The following is a 14,939-nucleotide window of genomic DNA, read 5'->3' as shown; positions in this document are numbered from 1 at the left end:
TTATTATTCCTTTCCAGCTCCTAAACAACAAACACCCACAACTAGTTGAATTTGTAGCTTGAGCTCCAAATATACAAACATAAAGCACAGTGTGTCTGTAATTTCAGGAAATCAGAAATCATAGGGCTGTGATCACTCAGCATTCCTTGGTTGTCCTCCTGATCCTGACTCATTCTGAGTAAAATCAGCAGGGACATCTGACCATGGGATGGGGGTTGGGGGATTGCCCTAGTCCCCGGGAGAGGGGGAGTAGGGCACATCTGGATTCCTTCCCCCAGTGTGGCATCTTCTTCTGGATTAAAAGGAATTAGGGATGGGGAAATTTAAACTATTCAGGTCTGGACCTGGTTTCCCTCTAGGACCATGTGGTTCATTAGTAAATCTTAAAACCCACAGACATAAACCTGTGTTCTTGAGGGTCTATGTTTGTAATCCAGCTAGAAACTGAATCTAGAGCCCATGTATTATCCTTTCTGTTCAAAGGACCCTCTTTTCCTCTTCCCCCATATCTGTTTAGGGAAGACAATGGAGTTTGGGGATGTGGTTTAGGGACTGAACTAGACTCTTATGATCTGTCACATGCCTGGATATTGGGGGAAACGTTTGGAGAAGCTCATATGACTGGATCTGGATCGGGGATTTTAATAATTGGACAGCTAATGTTCATCAGGCATCCCACCATCTGAGACTTTTAGCAACAAAGAAGTCACATGAGAGTTTGTCAGTGCTTATGGCACTGATTCAGGTGCTGTCATCAATAACCAGGATACTGTTTTTGGTTACTTTAGAACCGGTTTCATCTGGACTTTCTGGGCATATCCTTCCTCAGCAAAACCATATTAGGCTGGGAGAGCTTCCTGCCTGGAAGCAGTGACAACTTTTAGCCAACAAGCTTATAAAATATAAATGATTTTGGAGCCTGTGGCTTCTCATACATACTGTTGTCTAGCCTTTTGAGTTTATTCCCTCATCCCTGATGTAAGTGACAAATTCAGACACAAGGTTGAAAACTGAGGTTTCAAAATTGGAGAAATGGGTAATAACAGGAAAAGGGCAGGAAGGGATGTAATCCCCCAATGTAATAAATAACATATAATAAAGAAGAAAGATGGGGGACACCAGGACTGTTTCCTTCTATTTATCCAACAAAGGGAAGGTAAGTCCCAACTTGAGCAATGTGTATTGAGGCCTTTTTTTGTCTGCCTGAAGTCATGTGAAACTAAATAGCAAGTCTCCACCCTGGCACACACTCCGTATGCGCACAGAAACACTGCAAATCTGCTGCCCCCTTTCCTCCTCCCTAACCCCCCTTCTCTCAGCATTTCTGTCCCCGCCTCCCTTCCCTATCCAAATTTTCCAGCCAGCAGCTGGAGATGACTTCCGCAATCCTGATGGAATAAATCCACCACCCCTAGTCAGCCGCCCACATTATCCACACTTCCCTGCCGAAACGAGCCCAGAAAACAGATCCCCATCAGCAGGTAAAGTTTTCAACTTCCTACATCTTTTAGATTCTCATTCCTGCCAGTTTTCCATTTTAGGAGTATTAGGGATGTAGTGACTTGGGAATCAAAATGAACTTTTTAGGCTGTGTGGATGAAAACAGTGATGCCCTTCTTAGGTCATTTCCTGGCCAAAAAAGATCTGCCTGGAAATCGTTAGGATTCCTTCTATGATTTGTATATATATATGCATGGTTGTTAGTGAAAGCAAAGAATATAAGGAATCCTTTGCCAATCCCTCAAAAAGTGGCCTCTCTATGGAGGGTGTTCTCTTTTGGCCAAAGGTACCGAAAGGGTTAACTGACTAGTGGGAAGGAGGAGTGGTGTAGGGAGCTGGTGGGCTCAGTACTTCCTACTCAGAGACATCTCAAAGCCCTTAACACTTCAGATATTAAATGTCCTGCTGGACATTTTGCCAGTTTGCAAAGATTACCAAAAAAATGGGCTATAAATTCAAATATTATGCAAGCTGTATGACTTGCTACAGACTGTAAATTGTTCTTAAAATGGAAGACACATAATTCAAGCCACTGCAAGAAGTGAGTGAAGCTAGAGTAAACTTCTGAAAAGCCGTGCATTTAATGATCATAGAACATTGCTTTTCTGTCTTAATAGTCTTCTAACAAACTTTGGTTCTCAGGCTTTATGTCTTGTGACTCGGTCACAGAGGTTTTTTTTGTCAGAAAAGAAAGGAAAACCTTCCTGCCCACAGCAGCTGGTTGAGATTAGGACAGTTTCCTGCCTGAGGGGAGAGCAGGAAGAGAAAGGAGGAAGAAAAACACAAGAAGAATGAGGAGACAGTAAACATCTCAGAGAATAGCAAATACTGTCAACTTTTCCCTTGTCCTCTCCTGGCAAGATCTGGAAAACTGTCAGAATTCAGACAAAGAAGAGAAGAGTGCCTTGAAGAAATGATCAAGAAGCAAAACTTAGCTGGAAATCTCTTCTTTGTGTATTCTCCAACCCTATTCATCCTGCCTTGCACTCACTCACCTTGTCCATCTCCTCCAAGTCTGCTGGGGTCACTGGGGGAGCCAGGTGCTCAGCCCATCCTGATTGTCCATTTTCTACCCCTTTTCTGGTTGTCTGTGCAATTGTGTGTGTGTGTGTGTATGTTGATTCTCCCTAGATCAAAATACTTGGAACCAGATGTATCAGCACCCCGTCTGACCCCAGACCCCTTCTGACTACCATTGTTTGTTTTATCATATGGAAATCACCCTCAATTCTTTGTCTACCTTCCTCATAAAGCCTAGTTTTCCTTTGCTTTGTGGTTGGGAGGAAGGGATTCTTAACTTGGGTCCCCAGAATTATTGTGTGTGCATACATTTTTCTGGTGAGAGGGACTAGAGTGGGTTGCAAAATTTTGTTAGCTTCTCAAAGGAGTCTTTGACTCCCAAAGGTTGAGAAGCACCTGTCTGGGAATATGGCTCCAGTTATTTCCTCATCCCAAGTCAGGCTAAGAACCCCTTGGCAAATGGAAGAGTCTCTCCTAATTATCCCTTTCCCCAGAATGTGGGGGCTCAAGGTTCTACTGCTGCTGCCCGTGGTGAGCTTTGCTCTATATCCTGAGGAGATACTGGACACCCAATGGGAACTATGGAAGAAGACCTACAGGAAGCAGTATAACAGCAAGGTACCTGGGGACCCGGAGGGGAGCACGGTGGGAGGGCTGGAACCTGAGACCTCCAGTCGTAGCTTCCAGACTCTCTTCAATCCAAATACTTGAACCACTCCAACCAAGCAAACTTGTCCTTGTTCTTTAGCTCTTAACATATAGTTTTCCTTCCTACTCCTCAACTCATCCTCCATCAAGTCCTATCCTTCCTTTTTTTTTTTTTGTGAGGAAAATCAGCCCTGTGCTAACATCTGCCAATCCTCCTCTTTTTTTTTGCTGAGGAAGACTGGCCCTGGGCTAACATCCATGCCCATCTTCCTCCACTTTATATGGGATGCCGCCACAGCATGGCTTGCCAAGCGGTGTGTCAGTGCGCGGCCGGGATCCGAACCGGCGAACCCCGGGCTGCTGCAGCAGAGTGAGCACACTTAACCGCTTGCGCCACTGGGCAGGCCCCCTATCCTTCCTTTTCTTTGTAACTGTCTTATATTTCTCTTTTGGGAAGACTTCTCAAATTAATGCTATTAATCTATAAGCAATTTTTCTATACATCCCTCCAGAGCTTTGCATTCTATTTATATTTGTTTACATATTTATTTTTGCATGTTATTAATCCCATGGTCAGTTCCCCAACTAGACTGTAAACTCTCTTTAAGTTTCATCTTTTCTTCTGAAAACCTGCACAGTATTACATACATAACTTTGCACACAGGACACAGTCTATGCTAGTACTGATTATGCTCTGTTTAGGTGGATGAAATTTCTCGGCGTTTAATTTGGGAAAAAAACCTGAAGCATATTTCCATCCATAATCTTGAGGCCTCTCTTGGTGTCCATACATATGAATTGGCCATGAACCACCTAGGGGACATGGTGAGTTGCTCCTCAGCTCCTGGCTTCCTGCCCTGCTTGCCTTAGTTCCCTGCTTATGCCTGGCCTCTTTCTTTTTTGTCCCAGACCAGTGAAGAAGTGGTTCAGAAGATGACTGGACTCAAAGTACCCCCCTCTCATTCCCGCAGTAATGACACCCTCTATCTCCCAGACTGGGAAGGCAGAGCCCCAGACTCCATTGATTATCGAAAGAAGGGATATGTTACTCCTGTCAAAAACCAGGTACCCTCCTTACTCCTGGGTGTGAGTATGTAAACTGGCATGACCTCTTCCTTTTTCTTCTTTGTTCTTAAGGTAGGAGGGTACCAGGAAGGGGGGGCAAAGAATTAAGGTACCTCTCCCCATGCTAAGAGAATATAGCCTATTCCAATATTTAACTCATCAGCTATTTTCGTACATTTAGGTTGTCCTGGTTTTTCTTTTTTTACAAATATTGTTTCTGTAAGCACCCTTGTGCATATATTTTTGTGCACATGTACAAATATTTATGCAAAATAAATCCCAAAATTGGAATTGTTAGGTCACAGAGAATCCCTTCCAAAAAAGTTTTTGCAATCTTACATTCTTACCAGCTTGAGAATGTCAGTTTTCCTACAATGTTAACAACACTGACTGTATCAACCAGATGAACGACTGATTTAACATTCATTCAACAAACACTTATTTTCAGAACCTACCAGGTATAGTGCTAGTCAGTAGAGACTCAAGATGACTAAGACATAACCTGTGACCTCAAGAAATCTTCAGTCCTAAAAAAATAGAACAGGAGGGGCCAGCCCAGTGGCGTAGTGGTTAAGTTCGCGCGCTCCACTTCAGCAGCCCGGGGTTCGCAGTTCGGATGCCAGGTACAAGACCTACACACCACTTATCAAGCCATGCTGTGGCGGCGTCCCACATATAAAGTAGAGGAAGATGGGCACAGATGTTAGCCCAGGGCCAATCTTCCTCAGCAAAAAGAAGAGGATTGGCAACAGATTTAGCTCAGGGTGAATCTTCCTCACAAAAAAAAAAAAAAAAAACAGGAAAGAGAGAAAAGTTTACAATCTAGCTGAACAAATACTACTAATAATAGCTAGCACTTTTTGAGAGATTATTATGTGTCAGAAACTTATAAATCCTTTACATGAATTAACTTTTTTAATCCTCATAATCCCGTTAAGTATATTATTATTATCCACATTTTAAAAATAAGGAAACTGAGGCACAGAGAGGTTTAGTAACTTACCCAAGGTTACCTATCTAGTGGGCTGCAAAGCCAGCTCTACTCTGCTTTGCTATAGGTAACGGTAACAATAGTAACAACAGTTATCAATAGCAACAATAGCAATAGAACAATGCAACAGGTGTTAAATGAAGGGAAATAGGGAGACTTCGCAGCAAAGGGGACTTGTGTTCTGGACTTTATAAAATGTATGGAATTTCATCAGGCAGGTAGAGGGAAGAAACAACAAGTGTAAACAGCAATGACTGACAGTTTCTCTGTTATGCCTCTCAGGGTCAGTGTGGTTCCTGTTGGGCTTTTAGCTCTGTGGGTGCCCTGGAGGGACAACTCAAGAAGAAAACTGGCAAACTCTTAAATCTGAGTCCCCAGAACCTGGTGGATTGTGTGTCTGAGAATGATGGCTGTGGAGGGGGCTACATGACAAATGCCTTCCAGTATGTGCAGAAGAACCGGGGCATTGACTCTGAAGATGCCTACCCATATGTGGGACAGGTGAGACTGTCCCACACAATTATACAGCTCCTCCTTCCCCAGCATGATATTGTTTTCTGTTACCCTATCTTGCTTTCTTAATGGGATAATTTCCCACAGAAGGCGAAGAACATTCACACAATCTGGGAGAATTTAGGGAGCTTAGGCTACCGTAGCTCCTATCTGCCTCTCTGCCCTGGAGAAAAAAACAGAGGACAGATTATCCCATAGATCTCTGAGTAGGTCTCTATAACCCTCAGCTCAACTCCTCCACTCCCATCACGAATCCCTAAACCTACCATGCTAATTTCATGAATCATGTGTCTTTATTTTGTATGACTTCAGTGTGAGTTTTCGGAACATTTAAGCAAATTATGTAAGTTAACATGCTAAAGTATAAAATGAGAGAAAAAACAAGTTGTTTCATATTTATTGTAATTTTAGAGATCAACTCACTTCTTCCTATAAGATCTTTTAGTAACAGGAAGGAGATCTGAGGGCTTTTTATATACATGCGGTTGATAAATAATATAATATGAGGCCTTTGCAACAGGGGCCTTTGAAGCAAGAATAGCAAGTTTGAGTAATAAAAATAATGGCTACTATGTGCTAAGCCATGTGCTTAGTGCATTTTCTCACTTAATCGTCATAACAGCCCTATAAGGTAGACTTGTCCTCATTTTATCGGTGAGGAAATTGACGCTTCAGGAGATAAAACAGCATACTCAAATTCATACCACTAGAGATGTAGCAGACTTAAGATTTATCTACCAGATCTGTTTATCTACAGTAAATATTCCCAGGCATATGTTCTATACACATGTGCAAGAATTTCTTTACTAGAGTATAAATAATACCTTGGAACAGAATTGTCTGAGTCTTAGGGTATGTGCATCTTCTACTTTACTAGCTAATGTCAAATTGTTTACCAAAGTATTTGGAAAAATTTATATTCTACCTGCAGTGTATAAGAAATCCCACTGATTTACACCTTCAGTGAATTGACTATTTATGTTGTTTGTCTATTTTTAATTAGGTTTTTTTCCTCTTTCTTCCTGATTTTTAGGAATTTTTAAAAGATATTTGGATACTAATACTATGTGTGTTATAGATTGATGTTTGTCTTTTTACTCATTTTATGAGGTCTTTCAATCCAGAAAATTTCTTAATTTTAGTGTAGTAAAATTATTAATCTTTTCCTTTGAAATTTGCACTTTTAAAAAAATCCAGTAGCAATGAGTTTTATTCATTCATGTTTAGTCATCTGAAATGATGTCTGGCTGAAATAAAATACTCATTAATGTAAATGATTGAAAAATCCATTTCACTGGATACTCAACAACCTACCGAGTGAAGTCACTTCAACACATGCTCATGACATTGGCCACATCAAAACAGTACTTTATTTTTGTAAATTTCATCCCATTATTATTCCATGTTATGGTTTTTTAGCTGTGATGGATAAGGCAGAGAAATTGGAGGTTGTACCTGGAAAAAAATTTCTTTAATCCATGTACTATTTTCAGAAATATTGGGTCCCAAGTCCATGTTTGAACTCTGGCGCTGCTACTATAAGGTGCAGCATACTAAAGCTGCCCTAACAGATTAGCTTTTTAATTCTGAATACATCAGGCCAATTAGTGAGATAACCTGAACATGGCAAAATATTCTTTTTTGAAAAGTCAAATATTCTTTTGGCAACTTTCTGTTGTCACTTGATATCAAAAAATTAAATCCCAACAGTATATACAAAAAACAGATATATGTTTATAATTTTTTCCGTATTGATTAATCCAGACAGCCAATTTAAAGATTTGTGTAACTATATTAAAGAAAAATAAATACTATCAGAACTAATAGTCGATCACTCATCCATAGCTTGCATCATTTATTCAGTACTATATTAACCAGTTTGTTGAGAGAGAGTTTAACTAATAGCTCAGAGACTCTAAATAATTTAAATGAAAATTACATAATATTTGAAACCTTCTTTTGGAATAAAAGGAGAATTTGACTTCTAATTTCTGTTCTTCTGCCCCCTCAAATGATTTCTTTTCAGCATTTTAGAGCACTGTGGAATCATTTTGGTCTCATAATCAATTAAAATGAAGAATTAGCCATATAAGACATATGTTCCATTTTTAACATTCTGAATCTTGGGCCACTATTCTCTTGTATCTACTTTATAGTTTTTAAAAACAGTTCTTGTCCAAAACTGAAAGAACTTCTCTTCTCACAGGAACATGTGAATGAATGGAGGGACGTAAACAAAAATAAAATTTTAAAAAGAAGAGATCTGATAGGGCAGCAGCCAGATAATATAGTAATTTAAGTTCATTCCAGCTATAATGCAGGTTATTCTGACTTTCAAGTATCATGGCATGGCATCCTTCGAAATCCATTCCGAAGACAATTTATTTTACTTCTGGATCTGTGCAATTTTTGGCACTAGGAGGCATCAAGGGTTTGGATCATATGGCAGAGAACAAAGGAATCTTGAGAAATTATTAAGACAAGAGTCTATTGTAAATTTAGAATATTATGTCAAATGCTGCCAATATGGATATTTAGATAATGTATTCTTGTAGATGCAGCTTTAGGGCTTTGAAGGGGTCATGTCTGCTGGGAAAATGAATTGCCAAAAAGACTATACCACCCTGACGTGGGTTGCCTTTAGATTCCATACATGTGGCTTGCCAATGAAACATATCATTTTTAACTATACCTGCAAAACATAGTGTTAGAACTTCAAGGGTGGGCCAGCCCCACGGCTTCAGCGGTTAAGTGCGCGTGCTCCGCTACTGGCGGCCCGGGGTTCGGATCCCGGGCGCGCACTGACGCACTGCTTCTCTGGCCATGCTGAGGCCGCATCCCACATACAGCAACTAAAAGGATGTGCAACTATGACATACAACTATCTACTGGGACTTTGGGGGGAAAAAAAAAAGGAGGAGGATTGGCAATAGATGTTAGCTCAGAGCCGGTCTTCCTCAGCAAAAAGAGGAGGATTAGCATGGATGTTAGCTCAGGGCTGATCTTCCTCACACACACAAAAATAAAGAAAGAAAGAAAGAAAGAAAGAACTTCAAGGGCTAAATTGCTAAGTTCTTTATTAATTTGTTTTAGTGTCATGTTATGTGCTTTTACCTCTGTCTCTCATGACAGCACAAGAGTCCAGCCAAAACTCTTTGCCTTGCACTAGTTCCCCTGATACATGTGCATAGGGCCCGGTTCCTCCCTCTAGCTGGCCCTTGGCATTGGCCTCCTTCCCACACAGCAGCTGGTGTCTCCCTGCCCTCTGAGGCTCACATATACTACGTGGCCAGAGACGATTTGTGCTTTTAAAAAAATCCTATTTCAGAAATTTTTCTCTACCCTGAGGTAATAAAAATATTCTCTCTCTCTCTCTCTCTTTTAAGTTTTATGGTGTTTCCTTTCATATTATGTTTTTAAATCACCCGGAGATGATTTTTTTATACGTAGCAAGGCATCCACTTTTCCTATTCTTTTTTATAGTTGTCTAAAATGGTGAGGAGAGAACAGACCCTCTCTAGAGACTCGAGTTTGCTTGCCCCTGTTAGTTCACTGACATCACTCAAAACATTGGTAGAGTTTCTCTCTCACCAATTCATTGCCTGTTGCTCTGTCCTAGTCCTATTTCAACCTTGTTTTTTCCAGGATGAAAGTTGTATGTACAACCCAACAGGCAAAGCAGCTAAGTGCAGAGGGTACAGAGAGATCCCTGTGGGGAACGAGAAAGCCCTGAAGAGGGCAGTGGCTCGAGTAGGACCTGTCTCTGTGGCCATTGATGCAAGCCTGACCTCCTTCCAGTTTTACAGCAAAGGTAAGGAGCTGTTCCTAGAGAGCACAATCAACCGTCTCTTACAATGTGGGCTTGGCAGCTTCTCTAAGAGCACTGAGCATTTTCAGTACTTAGTTTCCATATTCAGACTGTCTGCCAGAGAGAAATTAGCAGCCGCCACAGCACAGAGCATCTCTGTCATAAACCTTCCTCACTCGGACGGGATTATACAGAGGGTCTCCTAGGCTGAGAGATCCACAGGGTGGCCCTTGGATTGCAGAAAGTTTCACCTTTGACAGTTTGTTTCCTAGGTGTGTATTATGATGAAAACTGCAATAGCGATAATCTGAACCATGCAGTTTTGGCAGTGGGATATGGAATCCAGAAGGGAAACAAGCACTGGATAATTAAAAACAGGTAATGATGGAAACACTACTTTTGTCGTTCAATCACTCTCTTAACACTCAGCCTCAACTCCAACTTCCCAATCTTCCCTTCTCTCTCTCAAATCAAAGAAAGTTGCCTCAGACTTTTCCATTCTACCTTCCCAATCAGAGGCTATTAATTCTAACATTTAATGGCCAGACAATAGTATGTAAAGCACATATTGGGCAGCTGCTCCACGTGCAAGGTGCTTAGTCACGTACACAAACAAATGAGCAGGATGTCTGCCTTCAGTGATCTCATAGCCCCTAAGAAAGACAGACCTAACTAACCAGAACATAAAGTAGCACCAACAACCAGCAGGAGCTTTGGAATTATATATTTTTTCTTTCTTTTTTCTCTAATGTGATCAATTTCTTAGGGAGGTTTCCATCCTCAGTCTGTCTATAAGCAGTAGGGAACAATGTAAAAGTTTAATGTCCCTTTGTGCAGCTCTTTGCCCTTCCAGATACACTTAGGATAGACATGTATAAGGACTCACCAGGGGCCAGCCTGGCTGTAGTGGTTAAATTTGTGCGTTTACCCCTTCAGCGGCCCGGGGTTTGGATCCTGGGCACGAACCTACACACCGCTTATCAAGCCGTGCTATGGAGGCATCCCACATATAAAGTAGAGGAAGATGGGCACAGATGTTAGCCCAGGGCCAGTCTTCCTCAGCAAAAAGAGGAAGATTGGCAATGGATGTTAGCTCGGGGCTAATCTTCCTCACACACACACAAAAAAACTCACCAAAGATTTTGAAATCTGCGAAGAGAAACGCTTTTCAGAAAAGAGAGATGAACAACAACAAAAAATTACTGTTTCCTTCCCTATTACTGGAAGAAATAAAACTACAGGGTACCTTGGCTTCCCATTTCTCTTTAGCCCCTGTGACTTTGGGGGAACAGATCTATGAGAATTATACTTTTCCTTTCCTCATTGGTCAACACCAGCCTAGCAGCAGCACTGATTAAATTTTCTGTCCTTGGTGCCCTTCAAGGAGCAGGAGTCCCTGACTCTGGGGAGTTCACAGCCAAAGCAGTGGTGTAACCAAGTTGGGCTGCTACCTAGAGGGCTGGTAGGATAGAATGTGAGGCTGGGAGTTGCTTCAAACCTGAAGCAACTTTTTATATCACGGTTCCAACTAACGGTGAGCCTGAACACCTTTCTAAGAAGGTGTTCCTTCTCCCACAGATTATATCCTGTGTTGTTCTTTTCTCGACTCCCAGTCCCAAGCACTTACCCTGTGCTTTCTTGATCATGTGCCAAGGGTGGAGGGCTGCATCCGAGAGAGCTGGGAGGAATAAGGGGCAAACACAGGTAGGATCAGGATCACTGGGGACCCCTGGAAAAGGGAACAGAGGTAGAGTACTGGTCTTAAGTAAAATGTATTGGGTAAGTGGAGAATTTGCTGGTTGGAGAAAAAGGACAGAAAACTCATGAAAACAACTTAGGAAGATATATAAACCAATCTCCCCTCTCTATCTCTCTGTCGGTCTGTCTGTCTCTCTTTCTCTCCCTCCCTGTCTCTCTCTCTAGTCTTCCATTCTCTTCACTTGTTTCCTTAGCAATCTTATCCATTCTCATAGCTTCATTCATCTCTCCTGTGGGGTTTACTCCCAAACCAAGATCACCAGCTTCAGCCTCTCTTCCCTCTTTCTTATGCTCTAGACTCACATTTTCAAGATTACTCTTCCTAAAACACGAATCAGATCATATCACTCTCCCAATCAGAAACCTTCAGTGTCTCTCCCACTATAATGGTCACATAGTCAAACTCTTTAGCCTGGCAGCAAAGATAATTCAACCTGATCTCAATCTACCTTTCCTGTCAGGTGTCCTATTTTTCAGCCACATGATCTCAACACATGCCTATGCTTTCCTGCCTCTATTACTCATTTCATACTCCTCCAGGGGTATCCCATTTCCACAAGTCTAAATTCTATTCAGCCTTTGGGCTCAGCTCAAATGCCACCTCTTACATTCAGCCTTCTTTGATCCCTTTGATCAGAAGCAATCTTTCCTACCTTTGAGACCTATAGCATTATGCCTTCTCTCCATTTCTTGATTTGAAACTCTTTAAAGGTAAAAACAGTCTTATTCATTTTTGTATACCATCAGTACCTAGCACAATACCCAGTAAGTGTTTTAATGAATAAATAAACCAAGAGTACTAAGTATTTTCCTTGATTGGTCCTACAGCTGGGGAGAAAACTGGGGAAACAAAGGCTATATCCTCATGGCTCGGAATAAGAACAACGCTTGTGGCATTGCCAACCTGGCCAGCTTCCCCAAGATGTGACTTCAGCCAGCCAACCCCATCCTGCTCTTCCGTTCCTTCCACGATAGTGCAAGTACTGATGTACTTTGGAAGGGAGTTGGTGGCCTTTCTTGAAGCAGATGTCATGATACAGAGATTGTCTGTTCAGTTTCCCCATTTGTTTGTGCTTCAAGTGACACTTTTTCTACTTTCCTTCTCTCCACCCAAGGCCTTTCACTGTGGCCACAGTAGGAATTTCCCTAACAGGTGTGCGTTCTCAGGCTAAGAGATGTGACCACAGCCTGCCCTGACTGTGTTGTTCTGGGGCTAACTCTGTGCAAATAGTTAGAGGCTAGAGATCTTCAGATAGGCTAGATTCTCATTCACAGGGACTAGTTAGCTTTAACCAATCTAGAGGACTAAGATGACCTGACTTCTCAGTCTCCAAGTTTACTTCTTCTATACCCTCAAGGTAGAAATTTCTATGTTTTTCACCCCAATTCATAAATCTACTCATAAATCTTTGGTGCAAGTTTACATGATACAAGAAATGTGTTTTCTTTGTCCTTCTTTGCATTTTTAAAGTAAAGCAAGTATTTATCTCTTGTCTGTAATTTAGTAAATAGCTATTTAGTAAACATTGATTTTGTGTTGGATACTGTGCCAGGTGCTGGAGACAAAAAGATGAATAAAACATATTCCTTATACTTGATGTGCTCATAGTTTCTTTGGAGAGACTGTCATATAAACAATTCACTCCTAATTCATTTATTTGTTCATTCCTTCAACCAACATTTATTAAGTACTTACTTATACTAAGAACTGTACTATGTTTCAGGGATTAAATGGATATAAGGAGACTTCAATATTTAATTCTATCTGTAGGGGGACCAGATTGACACATGAACCTGGGTCTTGAAAAATATCTAAGGCCCTTTCTGAGGTTCTAGAACCTAAACTTTTGCTGTCACCAAAAGAGGAAGTTGAAGCTCTTTCTAATGGTTTCCAAGCAGTATTAATTCTAAAGAACTTAGCTGGCTAGTAATAAATCAACACAACTGGTTTTGCCATTTTTCATAAAATGTTTATTGAGCACCTATTATTACCACTAGAAAGAGGTCATATTTATTGAATGCTTACCATATGTCAGGCAGTATTTTATTTCATTCTATGCAAAAATTATTTATTTTTGTATGTAAATATTTATTACCATGTGGTAAGCAGTGTATTTAAAGCTAGGAGGATGAAACAAATTAGTAAGACATGGCCCTGACGTAAAGAATGTTATAGACTAGTGACAGACATATAAACAACTAATAATACCAACCATAATGAAATAAATACTAATTATGCAAGCTCAGGAATGAGTCATTAATTCTTAACAGGATTTTAGATGAGGCTTCATTGAGAACAGAGCTTTGAAGGATCTGAAAGGGCAGAGAAGACAGGACAGGGGGACAGGTTGAGGGGAGAGAGGGCATATCAAGCCAAAGGCTCTGGGTGAACAAAGGTACCCAGAGAGCTGTGTGTGTGAATGGTGAGGGCTGGGGTGGCTCAAGGATAGAGTGCAAAGGCATACGTGGTAGAGCCGAAGTGAGAAAAGTAGGTTGGAGGTGAATCCTGGATAGCCTTGAATGCCTCCCATGTCCCAAGAAGTTCATACTTTATTTTATAGACACACAGGCATATTAGTAGCATCAAATATTTTTGAACACGAGAGAGACATAATCAAATCTATATTTTAGCAGTATTCCTCTGGTAGTGTTGTAAAGAACAAATAACAGATGAAGAACAAAATGGAAATGCAAGAAATTGGAGGAAAGTCAACACTTAGGAGACACTGCATGTATTCTATTTCTTCTCGAAGAAGGAATACTTCACAGAAGAATGACTCCTGAACTTTTTTGAAGCTTGAGTATGAGTTTGGCAGATGGGGTAGGTGAAAAACAGCTTTCTAGACCCAAAGCATAGCATATTCAAGTGTGTAGGAATGAGAGAGCACGTTCAGCAACCTGAAAGTAGTTTTTGTTGAGCTTTGAAAGGACAAAAGACAAGCTTGAGAGATGTCTCACTCCCCACTGGAGAAATCTATACAGTTCTGTTATTTTGATCTGGAATTTTTTCCTTCTGCCTAAAGAATATCCTTTAGAATTTCCTTTCGTATGGATATGTGGGCAACAAATTTACTCCATTCCTATATGTATTTGGGTTTATTTCTAGATTTTCTATTCTGGTACATTAATATGTATGTCTATACACAGTATAGATATACTGACCAGTATTACACATTTATAATGTGTTTTAATATCTAATAAGGTTAGTCTTCTCCTTATTATTCTTTTTTAGAATTTTTCCTGAATATTCTTGCTTTTTATTTTTTCCATGTGATCTTCAGAATCAGCTCATCAAGTTATTAAAAATCCTGCTGGTATTTTTATTTGGATCACATCAAATTTATATCTTAATTAGGGAAAACTGACCTCTTTATACTATTGAATCTTCCATCTAAGAATAAGAGGTGCCTTTATATTTTTTCAAGTATTCTTTTGTGCTCTTCTTATAGATATTGCTCATTTCTTGCTAACTTTTTTTCTAGGAAGTTTATCTTTAGTATGATTTTTTCAGTTTAAATGGGGTCTTTTCCAATATACTTTCTAATTAGATGTATATTTGAAAGCTATTGATTTCTGTTATATTAGTTTTTTGTACTCAGCTACCTTACCTTGAATTCTCTTTTTGTTTATGTGTTT

At 40.4% G+C, this 14,939-nt stretch overlaps 1 protein-coding gene across 2 annotated transcripts; it reads left to right on the top strand.

The window, feature by feature from the left end:
• Nucleotides 1-63: 63 nt before the first annotated feature.
• Nucleotides 64-12,917, top strand: CTSK (cathepsin K). Of its 2 annotated transcripts, XM_058539074.1 has the most exons (8): nucleotides 64-1,481; nucleotides 3,015-3,138; nucleotides 3,871-3,993; nucleotides 4,078-4,233; nucleotides 5,507-5,725; nucleotides 9,383-9,548; nucleotides 9,818-9,923; nucleotides 12,132-12,917. In XM_058539074.1, the coding sequence occupies exons 2-8, from the start codon at nucleotides 3,016-3,018 to the stop codon at nucleotides 12,229-12,231; spliced, it is 993 nt and encodes a 330-aa protein (XP_058395057.1). In that variant the 5' UTR covers nucleotides 64-1,481; nucleotide 3,015; the 3' UTR covers nucleotides 12,232-12,917. The 2 variants fall into 2 exon arrangements, with proteins under 2 accessions (XP_058395057.1, XP_058395056.1); XM_058539073.1 differs by having other exon boundaries at nucleotides 64-3,138.
• The last annotated feature ends 2,022 nt before the right edge of the window (nucleotides 12,918-14,939 follow it).

This window comes from Diceros bicornis, chromosome 4, assembly GCF_020826845.1.
Source record: "Diceros bicornis minor isolate mBicDic1 chromosome 4, mDicBic1.mat.cur, whole genome shotgun sequence".
NCBI classification, from domain to species: domain Eukaryota; kingdom Metazoa; phylum Chordata; class Mammalia; order Perissodactyla; family Rhinocerotidae; genus Diceros; species Diceros bicornis.
This window is presented reverse-complemented; position numbering and strand designations above follow the sequence as displayed.